Here is a 17,018-nt window from a genome sequence, read left to right as displayed (position 1 = left end):
TTTTTGTTTTGTTTTGTTTTGTTATTAGGTGCCATATTATTGAATGGTTTTCATTTCATTTCATTTCGATTTTTTTTTGGTATTTTCAAGGCCGGATATCATCATCTTCAATCCAAACTTGTAGCTGTTGCTGTAGTAGTAGTAGTAATAGTAGTGGATACTGTCAAAATCAGAAAAAAAACGCTATCCGGCTATAAAACATCATTTTCGTGAGTGACCATATTTTTTTTTTTGTTCTTGACAAAAAAAAAATTTTTTTTTCTTCATTAGAACGAAAAAAAAATCGGCTTACCTTGTCACACACACACACACACACACACAAAATTGATAGAAATTTTAACCTTGTGTCATTCATTCATCTATTTTTGTGCATTGTGTGTGTGTTAATAGCAATAATTTTTCAACAAAATATTGAATAAAAATGGATTATTTTGATTTGTCCATGCTGGACAATGGTCATATATGATGATGATGATATTATCACGAAGCATCATTATTATCGTTGTCGTTGTTGTTGTTGTTGTTGTTGTCATAATCATCATTATTCAATGGTGAAATAAAATTCAATGTAAAATCGAACACAATGATCATCATTATCATCATCATCAATTTTTCTTTGCAATCATGAAAATAACGATGACGATTTTAAATAGAAAAAAATAAAGTGAATGAAACACAATTAAATTGAGAATTTGATGGTGTGTGTGTGTGTGTGTAAAAGAGAGAGAAAAAAATGACACAATTTTGAAACAAGGAAACAAAATTGAAAAGTTTTTTTTAACTCAAAAAAAAACTTGTCTTGTCTTGTCGTTCGATTTTTTTTTTGCCCCACTATGGAATACAATCAAAAATTGGAAATGTTGGCTTCACTACAATACATTTATTCTATTGGATTCTATTGGATTATGTAATGTAATTCAACGAAAGGCAATTGAACTCAATATAACCATAGAATCCATTATTGTTTGGGAAAAGAAAAAAAATTTGTTGCTATAGTAACGCGGTTAATCCGTAATCCATATATTCATAAAAGTGATGATGATGATGATGATGATGGATAATCCACAAGGATTTATTCGGTTTTGCTTTGATGTCATTTACGGCTTACCTACTTTACTTACCCGACTTTAAGTTTTTTTTTTTTTTTTTTTTTTGGTTTCGTTAAATTGCAAAAAATCAAATTTATTTTTTTTTTAAAGCGCCATCTGTTGAACGGAATCAATATTTTTTTGTTGTTGTTGATTTCAGAAAAAATGATACTCTGCGTGTTCAGTATGTGGTTGTGGCCATTCCGAAAACTAGTATAGTCACAATGACCATCAATTTGAAGCCGGTGTATTGATTGATAAAAATTGATACATACAGTATATATGGATTCAATTGTAGCTACAACTGATGAATATTTTTTTCGTTTCGTATGTCAATCTGTCCATCTGTGTGTATTATGAATTGAATTTACACAACACACGCACACGTTTTGGATTGACGAGTTCATTTTTGTTGTTTTTGTTTTTGTTGTTGTTGTTGTTGTTGATGAATATTTTTGATCAACGATGATGACGACGAAGTTCTTTTAGTTTTTCTTTCATTTTTTCTTTTTTTGGTGATAAATAACCGTATGTGGATGTAATAATATTCATAATTTCATCTTGTTTGACAAAAAAAAAACAAAAAATTGTCAACCACCACCTGGATAATTCGAATTTCAATTTTTCTTTTCTTTTTTGTTTGCAATAATTTCATCTTAAACACGCAATTGCTGAACTTTTCATTGAAAAATAGGAAAAAAAAATTTCGTTTGAATTTCATCGAATTTGAAAAAAAAACATACAAAATTCCAAATAATGATGGCTGATGGAGCCGAAGAAGGGTATGTGTTGTTTTCGTTGTTTTTGCTGTTGAAATTGGATTTTTATTCAAAAAATTTTTTTTATTTCTCTCCATTCATATCATAATTTTAGGAAAATTTTTGTCGGTGGTCTTAGCTGGGAAACAAATGAAGGTTTGTTTGTTGAATGTCGAATTTCTTTTTGTTTTTTGCATTTTCAATTTTTTAACATTTAATTCTCTGTGTTTGTATCATAGATAAATTACGTGATTATTTTACCGAATTCGGTGATGTAACCGAATGTTTAATAATGAAAAATCCAGAAACGGGTAAATCACGTGGTTTCGGTTTCGTTACATTTATGGATCCAAATTCCGTAAGAAAAGTACTAAATGTACAGAATCATCAGCTTGATGGACGAACAGTAAGTGTGAAAATTTTTTTTTTTTTGGATTTTAACCAAAAAATAAAAAAAAAATTCTTTTCCACTTGTAAACACAGATCGACCCGAAAGAATGTAATCTACGTACGGCGGCCAAATCACGAAAAGAATATAGACATACAAATTTTTCGAAAATTTTTCTCGGTGGTTTACCGCCAAATATAACTGAAACAAGACTGAAAGAATTTTTCTCCAAATATGGAAATGTATGTGTTTTCAAAATGAATGTTTTTTTTCTCTTTGCTCACCAAAAAAAAAAAAAATTCACTCAAATACAGGTAACTGAAGCAATAATAATGTTTGACCAGGAAAAGAAAAAATCACGAGGTTTGTTTGTTTGTTTGTGTTTGTGTTTGTGTTTGTGCCTGTGTGTTTTTTTTAAACAATTTTATCACAATTTCAATCTAAATTTACAAATCATATCTCATATATTAGTTTTAATGATGATTAACATTAGTTTTTTTTTATCGCTTCTGATCTGATTGGTGTGTGTGTGTGCGTGTGCGTTTATTTACTGAAACAAAAATCATTCACTTCGCTTTACATTTCTCAATCAATTTTATCGATATACCACCACCTGAAGATTCCTCTAATAATAGAATTTCTGGTTTTTTTTCTTTCTTTTTCACTTTTTTTTCTGTTTTTTTTTTCGTTTCATTTTTGTAATCAACAACAAACTAATCAATTTTTTTTCATTGTTTTTTTTCGTTTTCATATTTATTATTTGAATGATGATCATGATGATCATGACATACGCATACACACATGATATAATTTGAAAAAAAAACCAAAAACTTATCATTACAAAAAAAATGATTCAATGACCCAAAACAAAATCACATATACATGTATATTATCACTATATATGTATATATATATATATTATATATGCACAGGCTTTGGATTTCTATCATTCGACAATGAAGAATCGATTTATAAAGTAGTTGCCGAACATTTTGTTACCATCAATGGAAAACAGGTTAATATTATTATTATCATTAATATATATATATCATTGTTATTGTTATTCATTTATAATAATCACACATATATTTCCTTTTTTTTAAAATCGTTTTTCTCGTGCACTTGATTGTTTGTTTGTTTGTTTTTCATAGCTAAAGAGAAAGAGAAAAAAAACCTGTTGCTAGTTATCTAAATAAAGTAGTAGTTGTAGTAATGTGTTTGTTACATAATTATTCACCGTTTTTCATAATTATTATTATTGTAATTTTAATATATGCATGTCATTACGATTTTTGGATAATTATATATAGTATATATTGATTGATTAATTAATTAATTTATTTATTAATTACCATAATTGATAATGTAATTTAATTTAATTATAACTAAATTATTAATATTAATATATTTCTATATAGTTTAAAATAGTGGTAAATACGCTAATCATCGATTTTATTTGTTTGTCTGTCCATATCATCAACGAAGTGTATTGTGTTTCTGTTTTCTTTTTCTTTTTTTTTTTAATTTAGTTTACACAATTTTTTTTTATAAATATTTTTATTTGATTTGATTTCTAATTGAATTTTGTTTTATTTTTCTATTTTTTTATTTTTTTTTTAATAATACCAGGTAGAAGTAAAACGTGCCGAACCACAGCATAATAAATCTGGTACTCCTCTACCTACGAATGGTAATATACAACATCATCATCATCATCATGGTATGATGATGGGTAGTAGTAGTGGTGGTATTGGTGGATCAATGGCTGCTATTGGTGGTGCAGGTTCCGGTACCGGTGGAACAAATATTTCAATGCCTTATTTTATGCCATCATGGCCAATGTGGCCAACACCTGTTGCCACTATGAATGGTATGTCCAATATATCCGGTTATACACCTGCTGCTGTTGCTACCAATGTTGCATGGAATCCATCAACAGCGGCAGCTGCTGCAGCAGCAATAGCAGCTACAGCCGCTGCTGGCCCACCAAATTGGACACCGTTTGGACATCCATATCCACCTGGATGGCCAACGCCAACCGGTATGCATAATCCATATGGATCGTCAACACCTCATCAACAACCAGGAACACCAGCGACTGTAGGATTACAACCACCACCAACAACACCACAACAACATCATCCAATGTCTCCCGCATCATTTGGTCATAGTTCGGCAACTTCTGCTGTAACATCAGGTGTTGTACATACACATCAACCACAACAACAACATCCACCTCCACCACCAGCAAATTTTCTTCCACCACCATCAACAAATTTTCTTCCACCACCACCAGCACATAATATGACTTCCATGAATCCAAATCACCATCATCATCAAATGGCCAATGGTGGTGTTGGTGGTGGTTCTACTAGTTCTGTTTCCAATTCAATTATTCCAACAGCAATTGGCCAAACTTGTAAGGGAATCAAGTGATGAATAATTGTCATAAACTAACATTATTTTTCTCACCCTCACATTAGCTATTGGAAATTATCATCATGAAACAAATAGCTTTAGTGGTGTTGGTCATACATTATCACATCAACAACAACCTGTTGGTCCAAATATAACCAATATGTATAGACCAACCGCAGCAACAACAGGTGTTGGTGCTGCCGGATATCCACATGTTACGGCTGCTGCTATGTTGAATAATACTCATCCACAACATAATCATCATCATCATCATTCAGCAGCTGCAAATTCAATAAATGCAATAACAAATAATTTACCAACAACGACAATGATTCCAACACAACAACAACAACAACACTCATCACAAACACCAATAGCAGTAATAGCAGCACAACCTATTCATTCATCATCATCATCATCATCTGATTATATAATTGGTGGATCATTTACTATGCCACAATCTCAACCAATACCACCGCCACAATTACAACAGCCAAATATTAGTGGTGGTGCTGTGGGTGGTATTGTTAATCCAAATTCATATAATCAACAATCATTTCATGGATCTCGAATGATGAATATACAATCACAGAATCAAGGATATCATCCATACAGACGATCATAATAATTGATTGATTGATGACACACACACACACACACACACAGACAATCAACGAATTTCAATTTACCAATCTTTATTGTTGGAAATATTCTTTATTTCTTTATATTTCTTACTGGTTCATCGTTGCTGTTTTTTTTGTAATCCACCGTTTTTTTTTTTTGATTGAGAAAATGAATCATTCTTTCGAATATATTTGCTCTTACCATCCCACCATCCTTTCCCGGTCTTTCGTTCATCTATTTTTTAGACCTATTTACGACAAACAAAAAAAACGAAAGCCCGGATTTTTTTTTCTTGATTGATATATCAATGATCCTCATTGGAAATTTGTTTAGATTTTCAGTGTTTTTTGTTCTTTTATGAATCAAAATTTTACATTAACTTTTTTTTGAAATTTTGTAATTAATAAAAAGCGAAAAAGAATTTCAAATTTTTATTTTTATATCAATCAATCAATCGTGGAAATTTAAGTGGAAAGAGTTAGTTTTTAGTTTTAGCAAAACCAACACGATGATTAGCATAATCAAATTCCGTATAATAATAGCCAATGAATACATCGCCCAATATCCATAGATCACCAATTTCTGGTGGTAAACCAATAAATGATGAAATGCATGCTGTTTGTCCTAATGCTTGCATCTTCATAACATATTGTTGTGGTGTTAATGGAAAATTTTTACCACCAATTTTAAATACAATATTTGGTAGATCGTTAATTTTGCTACAATTGAACGTATAGATTCCTTTGATTGGACCATTTGCACCCAAAGCTTTATTCAGATGATCGACTTCTTCATTAGGGCCACCAATCAATGATGTACCAGTATCGGCAATAGCTTGACAACCATATTCACAAAGATGGCCGACAATTTTATCATCTTTATTCTCAATATTCACCGATGACATATTGAATTGCCAATAGCCAATTTTACTCAATGGAACATATGTAAAATTACCATCATAATAATTTGGATCCGATCCACCAAAAATGATTTCACCACCAACTTTACCATTTTCATCACGATTCAAATAGAATGAAAACACTGGATCTTTTACCAGACCTTGACGAACCATATTACCAAAAACTGTTGGTACTTGATCTTGGCTAATTGTTTCGAAACCTAAACCAAGAATACCATCAAATTTGGCGAAAATAAATGTAACACCTGGTTCTTTTACAGCTTCAGCAAATGTTTGATCTTTGATGGCAATTTCAGAGATGGACACCGTATCGGTGCTGAGAAATCCAGTCATACTACCAGTACCATAACGAATTTCAAATGCAGTACCATTCGCTTTGTATGTCGATGATTTGCTACTATCATATTTGTTATGTAACATACAGGCAATATTGGTGTAGCTACATTTTTTCGATGGAATCCATAGATTCGAGCTACCAGTATCGAATATTACCTAAAAAACAAAGTAATATTACATCAATCAAATTGAAGAGAATCAATGACAAACTTTGAATTTTTGTGGCGGTGTACCGATAGAAATTTCACCATAATATTGTGCATCAGCATAATTGGACAATGGTTCTGGAAATGGGCCATATTTTGTCCAATGATGAAAATGATGATCCAAAAGTGCTAGTTTGACATTCGTACCAACTTCAAGCAAACGTGAACGAAATGTTTGTGTATGTTGTAATGGTATACGAAATAATTCTTTTGCAATGGCCATATTGGCCATCATCATCATGATGATGGCCAATGATGATAAAACGATCAATTTCATTTTCGATTCTGGTTATTGTATGATTTTTTTTTTTTTTGGTTAATCAGGAGATGAAAAAAAAATACGTTGTGATTCCAGCGACAACCACACTAGCAAGTAAATGCGTTGTAAAAAAAATGATTTTTTTTATAGGAAAAAACCAAATAATTTTTATTTGATTTCAACGATTCAATCGAACGACGTATGTGATATATTTATTTATTGATTGATTACCACTGATAATAATAATGATCAATGATGATGATGATGATTAACTTTTGAATTATGTTTGAAATATAATAATAAAGCAATCATTTAATGGTGATGATGATAAACAGAACCAATCAACCAACCGACCGACTATCAAACGTTTTGTTCGATTCAAAAAAAAAATCGAATACAAAATTGTAGTGGTAACAAAAATAATAAAACTTACGACCACACACATACAACGTATTGATAATGATCGATTATAGTGAATGATGATGATGATGATTGATTTATATTGATGGATGGTTGTCTATAGAGAAAAACAAAAACAAAAATTGAAGAAAAAGAAATTTGATGATGATCATCATAAATCTCAAAGTTCAAAATTGTCTGTGTTTGTGTGTGTGTGTGTGTGTGTGTTTTTTTATATATTTGTTTTTATTATGGGGTAATTAAAACAAAACAAAAAACTGTCAACAACCATGATGAATTATATATGAAATGAAATCTAATCAAAACACAATCAATTTGATGACAAAATAATAATAAACTTGATTGATTTAATCGATCAATTTGTAATTGATAAACGATGAAGCTATTAATTTGAGAATGATGATGATGATGATAAAGGATTACAAAATGATTATTGCAATAATCGATTGTAATTCTGACTTTTGTGGCCAAATAATTTTTTTTGTTTTTTGTTTTTTTTTTTTTTGATAATTTCTTCCTATTTTCATGAATTGAAATGATTAAGTGAATGTAAAAAAAAACATGACCTGTATACACAGAGGAAAAAAACTTATGATGGACATTCTATTCGATAATCGATCCAATTTTTTTTTGTTTCGTTCATCACTATCGCATCATCTTTTTTGGAAGAAAAAAAAGATGAAAAACATTCGAATAATTGATTTGATCTTTATTGTTTGTGTGTGTGTGTGTACGTGGTTTTCTTTATCACTTCCGTTCGTGATTTGATCTACAAAAATTGACATTGTTATCTTTTTTTTACATTCTCTGACAAATAGCTGATCGATTATTATGATTATTGATTGATTGATTGATTGATCGTTTGTAATAATAATCAAAAATAAATGTCAATGACACATGAACAATGAATGTGCAATTGGAAACTAATTTTTTTTTCTATGTGTTGATTTTGTTGTTGTTTGAATCAAACGAAAAAAAACGAACGAACAAACAACAACAACAAAAAAAATGAAAATTGATCATAAATTGATCCATAATCAATCACATATACATCAGCAATCAAATCGATCGATCAATCAATCAAAGTGATGAACGAAAGAATCGATAACAACGGTTTTGAATGACATGACATGACATTCATTCATTCATCGAAAGTAAAAAAAAAGTGTTTGACTGATTGATGGTTCAATGATGATGATCATCATCATCACCTTTATTGATGAGACATCGAAGTGATATATAAAGGTCATATATATGATATATATCAGTGTTTTTGTTGTTGTTGTTTTTTTTCTCGCTAAATTATTATCAAATCGATAATCATCATAATGATTATTATATGAATATTCCCGTCAATAAGCAACAACAACAACAAAAATGAACAATTAGGGCAATCATCACCTGTTGATGATTTGTTGACAACAACAAAACACCTGAACATACAGCGAGATTTAGATTGAAGATAAACGTGTAAAAAAATAAGAGAGAAAAATACAAACAACGTACAATAATTAATTAATTAATTCGTTCAAAAAATTGTTGTTTATTTCAAAAACAACAACAACAACAACAACAACAAATTAACAAATTTTGGTTCCAACACAAAACATCGTCATTACGTTAATGATATTTTTTGTCCTAAACTATCACTATTTATACCTGTCCATCATCATCATCATCATCATTATTTGAATCTCAAATTTCACACTTACACTCAACACACACACACACACCCGCACAATGAATGTAAATGAACTTGTTGCTTTGGCTGCTGTTTGTTGTTCTATTCAATGATAATTTATCAAAAAAAACACATTAAACTCGGCAATATTACTGGAGCAAAATTCATCGGAATTTTTCATTGTTGTTGTTGTTGTTGTCGTCATTTTTTTTTCGATCAATCAATAACGACTATTGACGATCAATCCAATAGATGAAACTCGTTTTTGTTGTTTTGTTTTTGTTATTTTTCACCGATTAATATCCGAAAATTACGTGTATATTTGTGAAACTAGCCTAAACATTTGCACGAGTTTGAGTTTTTCATTACATTTCATTCATCATTACATCAAGTTGATGATTGGGATCAAAGAAAAATAAAACGTGATACAATCACCATTATCCTCATCGTCATCATCATGGCGATGACTTTTTCGGATCATCACCATTACCGGCCATTATCATCATCATCATCATAGTCATAATCAAATCGAATCAATCCAGTATATATATGTAATAAACAACATAATCATCTCATTCACTCGAACCGATGATGATGATGAAAGTAACATTTCTACATATTTATACACTACAGAGAGACGAAAAGAAAATGATTATTTTTAAATCAAAACAAAACAAAATACAAAAAAAAAATCAATGGAAACATTCAGATCGAACACATTCCCCTTTTTCTGATCCCTTTTGCATGAACCGAAAATCAAAAACAACAACAACGACGACAGCGACGACGAAATAAAAAAAATCCGGTCTTTGCACAATTTTTTTCTTCTTCATTCTCAAATCAATCAATTTGATACGAATCGATTGATTGATCCAATCATGGATGACTGGATGGTTGTTTAACCCGGGGTACACCTGTAAATCAATTTTTTTCAAAAAATTTTTTTTTCAATTTTCAAACAAATCAATAATTATTGGCTAAATTCGATTCAATTCAAAGCGAATTAAGAAAAAAACCTGTTATGCGCTCGTAATATAATAATTATCATCATAAATCGATTCAATGATGAAAGTATGTCAATTTGGTGCACACACTGTTGTTGGACTAAAAAAAAAAATTTGTTTTTTCGACATGAAAAATGATGATGATGATGATTTTTAATTCAGTTCAAATGCACGACAACAACTACTACGATGAAGTTTTTTCGTTTACATTTTTTTTGCCAAATCATCACTAACAATTTTTTTTTTTTGAAACAATTTCCGTTTTGGATTTCCCGATTGCTACAAAAAAAAAATAGATGATGATGATTATTAATGTAAAATGGGATAAAATGAAATTTAAAAATTGACCAACGAAAGTAAATCATCTTCATTCAAAAGAAATTGATTAATTGTTTTTTTTTTTGTTATGGCTGTAATCTCTTTCCGAACAAAATGTGTCCAGTTGTAATTGTGAAATTGAAAAATTCTGTTAATCATTTTATATACACATTCATAAATGACGTTATTATTATCTTTATGAATGAATGAATGAATGAATTCAATAATTGATTGATTGATTGATCATTATTATTTCCATACCAGCAACTGACTTTTTATTTCGTTTGTTTCTTTCAAACTTGATTTTTCATTTTATTCATTCAATCAATCAATTTAATTCAGTAGATATCTATTTCATTTCATTTCATTTTTTTGATCTCGTTTTTCCTTGATCTTCTTGTGTTTGGATTTTTTTTTTTGTTTTGTTCGGATATATACAAAAAATCTAATTGAACAGTAAAGTTTTTTTTTTGACCATTGTCTGTCTGGTGTTTGTTTAGTTTTTCTTTGCCATTTGCAAATCCTGCTGTTTGTTTCTCTCTCAATGGGATATAATTGATCGTTGATCGCTGATGATGATGATCACCATCATCATCATCATCGTGATGACGATGTTGATGATGACCTCAACATTTACAGTGTCATTGTGTGTGTGTGTGTGTGTGTGTGGATTTTTTTTTTTGGCGGCCAAATTCACGTTTGTTGAATGAATTTAAATAAATTTCATTTTTATTATTCAAACTCGTACATCACATGATGATGATGATGATGATGATGATGATGTGTCCGTGTGATTTATTATAAGAAAAAAAAAGAACTGGTCTGAAATGAAATGTAGACCAAAACGCACACACACACACAAAACGAATCCATTCCATTCCATTCCGCAGATGATGATGATGATAGTAACACACACACACACAGAAAAAAAAATAAAATCGACTGACCCAAACATAGATCAATCAGAATGTCAATGGCAAAATTTTTTTTCTTCTTCGTTTCCATTATTGTCGTGATAATGATGATCTACTTTGCTGTTGTTTTTTGTTGTTTTTTTCCACTAAATCTAATTTTTTCCATTTTGAATGTCAAGATCGAAACAAACAAAAAAAATATTGGTCGTTTTTTGTTTTCTTGCTCTGAAAATCATTGTTCCAAATTCAAAATTTTCGTTTGTTTGTCACATTCACACACACACAAACGGATAATTATCATATATAGGAAAAAGGATAATATTTGACACACACACACACACGAGAAAAGGCGTGGATGTGATGATTTGAAAAAAAAATTTTTTTTTCAACATATTAAAATCATCGAACAAATTAGAGATTTTTTTGTTGTTGTTGTTGCTGTTTCTTTTTTTCTTTTTTTTTTCTTCACTACTGATCCGACACACGAACAAAATCTACATAAAAACATACGTCGATGATGATGATGATGGTGATTAAAGGGTTTCCGGTTTTGTTTTTTGTTTTTATTACTGTGTTTGTGTGTGTGTGTGTGGGTTGATGATTTACATCTACATCCGTCCTTCAGTCTTTAACTATAGCCATGGCTCTAGAAGTGTTAAATACACACATACACTGAATGAATGAACTACTGTGAACCTGGATAAAGATTGATACATTTGAAGTAAACAAAAAAAAAAAATGAATAAGAAGCTTGTAGTTGCAATGGAATTAATCTAAAAAATGAAAATGAAAATGAAAACCTGTTGATCATCATCATCATCATCATCGTTGTCGTTGTCGTCGTTGTTTGGACTGGACAGAACAAAAAAAAAACAAATAAAAAAAAAATGTTCTTCAATCAAGATTATTATAATGACCAATGGCCATCAATGTAAATGAAGAACAACAGCAACAATTTTTGAATATGCAAAATTTGAATCAAATCCTGTGTTCGTGTCCGTGTGTTTGTGTGTGTGTGTTGAGCTTTAATCTAATTTGATTAATTTTTGTTTTTTTGTATCAAAAAATTTTTTTTTCTTGATTGACAATCGATGTAGGTGATGATGATGATAATTGAGAATTGATTGAGAAAATCTAATACAAGATCGACTTGGATTGATTCGATGATAATAATAATGAAAAAAAAAAAATTTTTTTTCTTCCATCGAGGGCAATCAGATTTTTGTTTGTTTTTTTTGTTTTTCATTTACAACCAATATCAAATCAGATTAAATTAATTACATCACCATCACCATCATTACCGATAACAACAGCAGCAGCATTGTCCAGACATGATGCGATCTGAATTTTTTTTTTTTGTTACATTGAAAGCCATTGAAAATGTTGATAATAACAGCCATAAGGGTCAGATTTTTTTTTTGTGTGATCGTTTTTTTGTAGCATCAGCAGAATACAAAAACAAACAATTTATTGGTCTGTTCCAATAATGATGATGATGATACTAATCAAAATATAATTAGAACGAAAAGATTAGATTTTATGAAGATGATTATGGATCACATCCGGATGGACATTATTTGGCCACGGAAAAGACTGGATTTTTTGGCCAAAGCATTAGCATCAGCAGCAGTGTTTTCTTTTTTCTTTTCTTTCGTTTTTTTTTCATTTTCGATAATTAGATAGTGGATCTATGATAAACGATGGAAAATTTTTTTTTCTTTTTTTTTTCCTTTTTTTTTCTTTTTCATTTTTGATGAAATCAAATTGAATGATGATGATGAGTGTGATTAGTATAAACGGGGAGAAAAAAAAACATTCAAATAAACGAAAAAAAAAATTAACCCGACCATTACTAGTTGGAGAGTGAACGATGAACTCCCAATGATGATGATGATGACGACGAGCAATTAACCTCGTAACGTTTGTATTGGAAGCAAAAAAAAATTGATCCAAAAAACTATGATAAACGCGACAAATGAACAATTTGCCATTTGCCATTTATATGACAATTAGTGGAATGAAAAGAAAAATTCAAGTAAAATTGGAATTTACACTACACAATGGGCGTGTGTGTGTGTGTCGACATCCAGCATCCATTCATCCAGCAAACACGCACACACACGAATTATACGACGAAGCAGCTGATTTTTTTTTCTTGAAAAAAAATTTTTCAAATCTAAACAGCAACAAAAAAAAACAAAAACAAACAAAAAAAAACGGAAATTTACAATTATCTCATCATCTACAGATTTGTTTTTTTTATTCAAAAATAAAAAAAAAAAAAAAATAAAAAAAAATTTCAACTTAATTCCACCGATTGGTTGGTGGAAAATTTTTTTTTGTGTTTTTTTTTTATCCAGCCGAAAAAAAACGTGTACATGTTGTCGTCTTCGTTGTAGTCGACAGATCATCATCATCAACATCAGCATCAGCATCAGCATCGGGTAAATATTCGTAAATATTGATCGTGATATCCATCGTGATCGATAGTGAAATTTGTTGAATTTTTTTTTTTATACTTTTTTTCAAAACGAAAAAAAAACAAGTTTAAAGACCTGTTGCTGTTGTTGTTGTTGTTGATTATGGATCGATTAACATAATAATAATAATAACCGAACATTGAACAATTTCCGTCCAGAAAAAAAATCCATGTGAAATGAAGAAGAAGAAAAAAAGTTTCAGTCAATTTCGACAAAATTTGACAAAATTTTTTTTTCTCTGGTTTCTTATCGATCTCATAAACGATTAATGGCTAGGGAAAAAGAAACTGCCCGATATTGATGGACGACCAATTATCATTACTACTGGCTAACTAGATTAGCCTTATGGCAACAAAAAAAAATATGATGTGCAAAAACAGAAAAAATTTCCATGATGATGATGGTGGTGGTGGTGGCGGCGGGTGGATCATCATGGTTCTATAAATAAACACCACAGGTTTTTTTTCAAGAAAAAATAAATTTCATCTTTTCTAATTAATCGATTGATTGTGAATAAAAAAAATCAATCTCGATAAAAGAGCCGAAAAAATCAACAACAACAACAACAACAAAATGAACATTTTTGGCATGGAGACATTTTTTTTCCATGTTTCACTTGAAATCCTCCGGTAATCAGTGTGTGTGTGTGTGTATGCGTGATTTTCGGAGACATCCGTATATGTCATCATCATCAGATTAGAAATTAAAAAAAAAACTGAACTGAGCTAAAATGAAATGAAAAAATGACTTGGTCAAGCTTTAATCATTAAGGAAATGGTCATCATCATCATAGTTTTTTTTTGGGGGGGGGGGAAAATTTAATTTTTTTTCCAACTCTGATGATGACGGTAGGAAATGTTATGAATGAAATGAAATGAATGATGATTTCTATTCGAAATGGAAAGGAAAATATAACCCCAGACAAGAAGCAGAAATGTGGTTGTTGTTGTTGTTGTTGTTTTTGTGTTTGTTTGTGAATGACGAAAAAAATTGTAATTTTTTTTATTTGACCAATATTGCTGACCATTTGTGGTCATTTTTTTAAAATAAATTTGCCTAAATTGCACCATATTATTATTATTATCTGGTATATAATACAATCAAATAAATGGATCAATCAATATTGATTGGTGATAACCTCCAAATGGTTTATTATATTCATTTTTTTTCTGGTTCATTGGTTACTATTTTTGTTGTGGTGAAAAACGAAAAAAAAACGATAGCCAATCATCAATAACATTTTTTTTTTTGTAATGACTCCGGCAGTAGCCGGTCGATCAGTCAACAAAGCTGACCAACTGTTGAACAAAACAACAACAGCAGCAGCAGCAGCAACAACAATACCGATTGTTGTTGATTTACCATTGACATTCTTCATCATCATCATCATCATCATCATCGGCATTTCAAGATTTTTTCATTTTTTTCCATCATTTCATTATATTCAATTTCTATATGGCCCGTTTCTTTATCATCATCATCATCATCATCACCATCAACAATGAACGAATGGAAATACAGACACAAGTGAAACCAAAAAAAAAAAAAAAAAAAAAATCCCGATTTAGCATCATCATCAGCCAAAAATTATCCAATGATGAAGGTTTGGCTGTGTGTGTGCGTCTTTTTTTTTCTCTTTCTCCATTCCATTTGATTGAATAGCCATAAATTTGGCATTTAGAACCATACAGAAAGAAAGAAAGAAAGAAAGAAATGAAAAAAATTTTCATAAATCCATCGTGATTTATGTTTTTTTTTTGTTTTGTATATTCAAATATGTCCAAATATCAATGAATCAATTTTAACCCTTTGGTGTTTTCTACATATTTTTTTTTGTCTCTCTGTCTCTGCAAAAAAAAAATGGAATCGACATGTTCAATTCAATGAAATTAAATGAAAATGAAAATGAAAATGAGATGCCTTTTGGGCTTATTTTATTTTTTTTTACTATGCCAAAAAAACCGAAAAAAAACTTTCGTTAGCCTAGTTATTTTTTTCCAACCATGTTCACATTACATACCATCTCGTCTTTTTTATTTATTTTTATTATAGATTTTTTTGTTCATTTTGATCCAAAAACAAAAACAACGACAAGAAGTAAAAAATCATCCTTTCGATAATCGCCTGAAACAGTTTATCAATACATCCATCGATCGATAGATCGGTAGATCGATCGATGATGATGATGATGATTAGTTTATTTTTGTTTTTAAGTAAAAAAATGGTGTTTTTGCGATCATCATCATCATCATCATCATAATTGTCAAATATAATTGGGCAGTGGTCATTTTGTTTTTTTTTCACAACCTGAAAACATAATAAGCACATGTGTGTGTGTGTGTGTGCGTGTATGTGTCATTCAACTCATTTCATATCCTCGGGACTTTGCATTTAGGAACCATTTGGAATTTTAATTTTTTAAAAAAAATGAAAAATTTCAAAAAAAAAAATAAATCAGATTGAGGAACTTTGACCTTTGACTCACTGCATCACACATCTCATCTCGCATTTTTTTTATATCTCATCCTCATCATTTCTCTCACCTATCTATTCTTGATCAACGAGCTGTTCATCATTTTTTTTTGGGTTTTTGAATTTAAATTCCCATTATGATGATGATGATGATGATCTTGGACGATTGTTGTTGTTTTTGTTGTACACTGTTGGTCGGTTGTTTGGTTGGTTGGTCATCAAAAAGTTTAAATTCCTTGCTCGCTGTCATTTTATGACATCTGTATGATGATGATGGCTCTAAAACTTAATTTTAAAAAGCAAAAAAAAAAAATGAATGTTGGTCAGTTGGTTGACCGAGTTTTTTTTTATTCCCATCATCATCATCATCATCATCATCGCGGTTAACATATGAGAAGAAAGAAATAAAAAAAAAATTCATATTTCAAGTTTTTTATAATAAAAAAAAAAAAAAAATTTACCTGGGTCAACCAGGCTATTTACACCCGATCCAATGACTCTCACTATCGTCGGTTTTTTTTGTTTTGAATAAAATGAAAAAAAAATTTTCCAATTTAAAAAAAATTTCCAAAAAAAATCCACGATGTTCTCATCATCATTTTTTTTTGCGTTGACCGCCGGTTTCTCTCACCTCACTCTCTTTCAGTTCTCTATCAATTTTTTTTCTCTTTCTCACTTGACTTACTTAGGCCAAAGCTTGCCAAGCAAGCTTCTCTTCTTACCAAGATGATCA

General features: G+C 30.2%; 2 protein-coding genes across 2 annotated transcripts; one reads left to right on the top strand and one right to left on the bottom strand.

Moving 5' to 3' along the window:
• Positions 1-1,502: 1,502 nt before the first annotated feature.
• Positions 1,503-5,704, top strand: LOC124493309 (uncharacterized). The gene is made up of 8 exons (XM_075731980.1): positions 1,503-1,870; positions 1,962-2,002; positions 2,086-2,252; positions 2,330-2,476; positions 2,549-2,597; positions 3,167-3,249; positions 3,864-4,653; positions 4,718-5,704. The coding sequence occupies exons 1-8, from the start codon at positions 1,845-1,847 to the stop codon at positions 5,275-5,277; spliced, it is 1,863 nt and encodes a 620-aa protein (XP_075588095.1). The 5' UTR covers positions 1,503-1,844; the 3' UTR covers positions 5,278-5,704.
• On the bottom strand, positions 5,611-7,461 carry cathD (cathepsin D). The gene is made up of 2 exons (XM_047056350.2): positions 6,742-7,461; positions 5,611-6,687 (listed from the first exon to the last, which is right to left on the bottom strand). Exons 1-2 carry the CDS (start codon positions 7,012-7,014, stop codon positions 5,755-5,757), a joined length of 1,206 nt encoding a protein of 401 aa, XP_046912306.1. The 5' UTR covers positions 7,015-7,461; the 3' UTR covers positions 5,611-5,754.
• Positions 7,462-17,018: the final 9,557 nt, after the last annotated feature.

This window comes from Dermatophagoides farinae, chromosome 6 (assembly GCF_024713945.1).
Source record: "Dermatophagoides farinae isolate YC_2012a chromosome 6, ASM2471394v1, whole genome shotgun sequence".
NCBI classification, from domain to species: domain Eukaryota; kingdom Metazoa; phylum Arthropoda; class Arachnida; order Sarcoptiformes; family Pyroglyphidae; genus Dermatophagoides; species Dermatophagoides farinae.
This window is presented reverse-complemented; position numbering and strand designations above follow the sequence as displayed.